Below are 5,557 nucleotides of genomic sequence, written 5' to 3'. Positions count from 1 at the left end.
TTATGTTGCTTGCAAACTTAAAATTTTGGGTACTTATACCGCTATTTACTCTATATTATATTTATATTATATAATTAATCAATAATAATAGTTTATTTAATTACAGGGTTATAATAAGAATTTAAAAATTGACCTGAATTAGATTTTGAGTAAGATTGATAAATCTTAGCTATTGATCAAAACTAATTATTCTATTATTTTCATTAAATAAATAATTAACTTAAAACCGAAACCGAAAGCCTGTATAAAAAAAATGAACATGTATAGAATGTAGTTACATAGATACTTAAAGAAAATAAGATTTGAGTCGGGTTGAGTAGTTAGTGATAGGTAAATAAAAAATTCAAAAATTAAAGTACTGAAGGGAATGAGTCATTTATTTATTGTGTTTAAAGTCCTAAATTTTAATAACACATTTTAAGTTACTAATTAATATACTAAATAAGATGTAAAATAAGTTTCTATAGTAATTACCATAAGTGTTGTACTACACTAAATCTTGATGGTTCCATGTATTCATACTACCACATATAGCCTAGGTGATTCATGATCGAACCAATCCTCATCATCATGCTCATCCTCCTTTGGGTCAACATGATTCAACATTTGATCATCATTATCAACACTTGTCGACGAAGATGGTGGGTGATGTACTTCAGGATCAGCCTGAGCGGGGAAAGAGGCGGTAACAGGCGTTAAACGATTAAGTACTTTTTCCCATGCCTGAGCGATACGTAGATCAAGCAAAACCTTGTTAGGGATCATTATCCTGTTATCCAGAGTCAAGGTGATAGAGACATGACGACGGTGACGAGGGCGTGTACGTGAAGGAGAGTACTGACGAGGGTGAGGGGCAACGAGACCATGTTGACCATTCTGTGGAAGCTTACCGCCATCTTTAACTGGGACATGTTAGGAAGGTTGGGGTTGCTCCAGTACATGTTAACCAAGGGGAAGGGGATCAGTTCGTCTGAAAACATGGAGGTAATGAGTGTGTTGATGGATGGTGAGGTCTCTTGGAATAGGTGATAAATTTGGTATTGGAATTGGTGAGTGGAGTTGTATGAGATGAAGGTGTCGCTATGATCGGTATCTGAATAGTACATTTGGATCACTTTCAACTCCACCCTCATTAATGGTGATGATGGTGGATCATTTTCTTCAAAACCACTATTAAATCTTGGGTAAATAAAAACTTGGGAGAATGGTTGATTATCCATATTTATTATGACTACGTGTGTGTTATTTGGTAATATAAATTTTTTAATTAGATAGCTGGTACATATATAGGGCAATATTAATTCTAATTTAATTAGGAATATGATTATTCCAATTCTATATTATAATCTAGATACTTTTGATTAAAAAAAAAAAAGATATTATTTATTTATATAATAAATCTGATTAAAAAGATATTATCGTTATGTATTATCTGGTTTGAAGTGGAAGAACAAGGAGAAGAGTACGCGTCAATAAAATAAAATAAAATCATCCCCGCCAATTACGCATTGTGTCTACAAATCTCCTTAAACCCCAAAACTTACCAGTAAGTACTAATCTTATCTTCTTTCTTATCCATTTCAATTTCACTTTAATTTATTTCATTATTTTCGATTATGATCAAACAGATAAGATTTTTGGGTACTCGATCATCAATTTTTTATTGCAATTTTTTTTAATTGATAGGGTGTTTTATAATCATCTGGGTTCCTATCTGCTGAGTAAGACAAAAATTCCATTCAAAGATTCTGTTTTTTCTATATAAAAATTAAGAAAAATGAGAATTAAATTACATAAGTGATGAACTGTATTTGGTATCAAAACCTTTACAAAAAGAAAAACTTTGGAAAATTTTCAAAAATAATCTTTTTTATAATATATTTTATTTATAATATTAAAGCTTAAAAATTTCATATATAATAAATTTTTACCTTTTCCAATTTTTATTTTTTTTTCGTTTTTACGTTTTCATTTTAAAAATTTTACTCCTATAAACCTTTATTTTTCGTTTGAAAAAAAAAAAACCTTTATTTTCATAAATATATCTTTATTTTAATTTTTCTTGCTGAATTAGTCTTCTCGGAACTTGGGTGCCTGCCTTCTGCGACTTGGGCTAGAGCAAAAGAATGTTAACCTTTTGGCCTCACTCGATCGACCTCAACATCATGGCCGCCGTGGCCTGTGAACTCCCGTTTGGTTTGAAGAGGCAACATAGCGTTGAGTACTGGATCTGAAATGGCTGACGCATTTTTTGTGCCCTTCTTTTCCTCTTTGAATTTTAATACTCATGGCCATAACATGAGTACTGATCAGGTTGATCGTCAATTGCAGGTATTTCCATGGCTGAATTTAATACATGAACAATCTTTGCCCAATTCGAATATATTTGTGAGATCGATATTAGGAATAGAGATTTCTGCTGTGGTTATATGTAGAAACAGCTACACACACTTGCAATATTGAGGCAGGTTATATACCTTATGTAGTATAGCAGGTTGATCTCTTAAATTAACAGTAATCAAGTGAAATTTTAAGGTTGATTAACTATGTCTGCCTATCTTATCACAAATTAAATTGTTTGATTTAATATGCATGATTAAGGTTATAAATTCTATGTACTTTTGTTTTCCACTTCAGTTTAGTAATTAAATTGTGATACATCTACAAGTATATGTATATGCTTCAATTTTGAATAATCAAATAGTTAAGTGCAATCAAACTGCAGGTTGTGTTGGTTTTGGTATTGGCTAGAAGTTCTCCTTGGTAAGCTATTTGGAGGGGACAACGGTACTTAAGGATCTAATTCAGAAGGATAACATTACTATATAAGAGGCTTTATCTCAATGGTATTGGCTTACAACCCATGTCAATTTTACCAAAGGAATGGTAATTTTTCCATTATTTTTGATACCATACAATCGAGAATTAGCATTCTTCTAGTTTACAACATAAATGTAATCTCAATAATAAATTTTAGTGTTCAAATATATAATTTCAATTGATTTTTCAAAATGTGTTCATTTTTATTTTTAAAAGGAGATTTTGTCAACTGTTCATGATATTATGTGAGATCTTTTTTGGTTATACGATATATATGTATGTATATATATGATATATGTGTATATATATGTAATGTGTTTATATAAAAAATTAAATATTGACATCCTAATGAATTATGTTATGTGATTTTATAGTTAATGGTTTGAAGTCAATTCAGGTGAGTGAGTGCAGCAAATTTGGAAAGGTTTTGGGATTGGGTTAATATGCTATTGGAGAGTTGTTTTTGGCAGTGACATTATATCAAGTATTGTATAAATTTTTGTTAATGAACAAAACAAATAATAAAATGCAAAATCAGAGTAATCCTTCCTTTTTTAATTTGTGATTGTTATCTTTCAAATTAAATATAGTTTCGAATATGGATGATTAAATTTGTTTTCCTATCTTATCACAAATTTTGTAATTTCATATTACTTTTTGTAATTTTATGACATAATAATTTGTTAACTATGTATAAATTTATGATGGGTGGGAGTCGTTATTAAGGCTGAGGCTATTCAAATAAATGGCGGGTGATGATGAATGTATTTTTTTTGGGTAATGATGAATGTATTTTGATTTTGGTTATATTTTTTGATTAATTAAAGATAGTATTTTGAATTTTGATGATGCATTTATATATTTTTGTTGAAACTATTTATTGTTTGTTTCTCTAAACATTGATTTTTTTTTTTTTTTTTGAGAAAAAGCGTTTTAATTCATTAAATCAAATAAGTTAGACCTCACGGTCGTTACACAGTATATTGTCAGGTAGAGAGGCAATCGGGATAGCCCCAAACACCTTATGAGCAAATGCCCATCTAGCCACATTATGAGCGGCAAAGTTACAAGTTCTGCGAACATAAGAAAAATTACAACTTATAAATAAAGGAGAAGAATTAGTACAAAAAGAGACATAGTTTTCAATAGCCCAATGAGAGTCAATCCCATTAAGTGCGTTGATAACCATCCTCGAGTCATTCTCCACTATAGCAAATTTGGATCCAATATCTAAAGCAACAGACACAGCTAAGCAGCAGGCCGCAGCTTCTCCGCACAGAGCATCCGAGAAGTCTTCCCGAGCCGTCTGAACTCTAATCACACTGCCAAGATGATTCCTTGCCACAACAGCAATGCACATACTATTGAGTCCCACTTTGACATCGCAATTCAACTTAATCCACTCCGGAGGAGGAGGGGACCAAGCTTCGGTAAGATCAAGACTGGGACTAGGCAGCAAAGAATCATGGTAATCTGCATAAGAAGTACAAACATTGTCAATACATTTTATTATGTCAGGAGAACAGTTATTATGGACCTTCTCATTTCGCACTCTCCAAATAGTATCCACCACAATCGAGGCATACAGGAAAACATCGTTAGCTTCAATCCCTCTTTTATTTAAATCCCAGATAAACTTGACCCAGTCCCAAACACGGATGCCAGTATCACACACTGGGAAAATGCCCCAGGGAGAAGATCGCCAAAGGTGAAAAGCTAAATCACAGGATAGGAAAAGATGTTCAAAGGATTCTTCCCCCATTCCGCATAAAGGGCAGCTAGTATCCTCTATGTGGAATCTATTCCCAATAACCGCTCGAACAGGGAGGGCATTCGAAAGGATGGATAGATAGAGTATATAATATAACATTATGTTTGGTCTACAGATAATTCTATTGTTGCAGTAATCTTACAGATAATCCTATTGTTGTAGCAATGATAGCAGAGAATATTTTTTACTGATTTAGATGCTGAGAGGGAAGATCTGAAAGGGTGAATTTCAAAATACTCTTGTTAAAATGAGAGTTGAGATAGTTGTTCCACTTCACTTTCTTTTAAATAATGAGAGTTGAGATCGTTGTTCCCGTTCACTTTTAAATAATTTACTATAGTATCGTTTGTAATTGTACTTGAAACCCATTCAGTTTTATTCTTTCAATACGTGTTTTAGTTTTATTATTTCTGGAATTATGTGATTATACTATCAAGCTTCTGTATTCAATTCTTAAGTTTTTATATTTATATTCAACATTTTTACATTTTGTTCTAGAGATAATGTGTATGTGATTAAAATGGTCGATGTTCAACTTTTCAAACAAAATTTTGAACGATGGAGGAAGATTAAGAAAATTTTTTTATGTTGGCTGTGGATTTGTAAGTTTTGGAGTATATCTTTTATTATTTGACATCAGTGCAATGTCCTTAACATCAAATGATGTACATCAAAACCCAATCTAATTTGTTGTTCACTGATGATGAGTTTTTTCATGACCAAATCTTTTACTCAATGTTGTCTTTTTTTGGGGTTACAAGTAACAAATGGCTACAATATAGTCAAGGAATCTATTAATACGAGAGATGTTTCTTATGTTTGCACAACATTTTCATAGAACAATAGTTTTTACTCATTGGATGTTACATTGAAATGTGTTAAATGAAAAGGGGTTAGAAGAACATATTACTATTATTCATGGTTGTCTTCGTCATATTAATAAAATATCACAGTAATTAATGGTTT

The 5,557-nt window shown here is 31.5% G+C and overlaps 1 protein-coding gene and 1 long non-coding RNA gene across 2 annotated transcripts; one reads left to right on the top strand and one right to left on the bottom strand.

Annotated features, from left to right (window-relative positions):
• The first annotated feature begins 1,628 nt into the window (after window positions 1–1,628).
• LOC133037895 (uncharacterized) lies at window positions 1,629–3,664 on the top strand. The gene is made up of 2 exons (XR_009687882.1): window positions 1,629–2,331; window positions 2,726–3,664. It is a non-coding gene; the product is annotated as an uncharacterized LOC133037895 (long non-coding RNA).
• Window positions 3,665–3,775: 111 nt separating this feature from the next.
• Window positions 3,776–4,582, bottom strand: LOC133038321 (uncharacterized). The gene has a single exon (XM_061116431.1). It carries the CDS (start codon window positions 4,580–4,582, stop codon window positions 3,776–3,778), a length of 807 nt encoding a protein of 268 aa, XP_060972414.1.
• Window positions 4,583–5,557: the final 975 nt, after the last annotated feature.

Source organism: Cannabis sativa, chromosome 5 (assembly GCF_029168945.1).
Source record: "Cannabis sativa cultivar Pink pepper isolate KNU-18-1 chromosome 5, ASM2916894v1, whole genome shotgun sequence".
Taxonomy (NCBI): Eukaryota; Viridiplantae; Streptophyta; class Magnoliopsida; order Rosales; family Cannabaceae; genus Cannabis; species Cannabis sativa.
The sequence above is the reverse complement of the archived record's forward strand: the minus strand, read 5'-3'. Positions and strand labels throughout refer to the sequence as shown.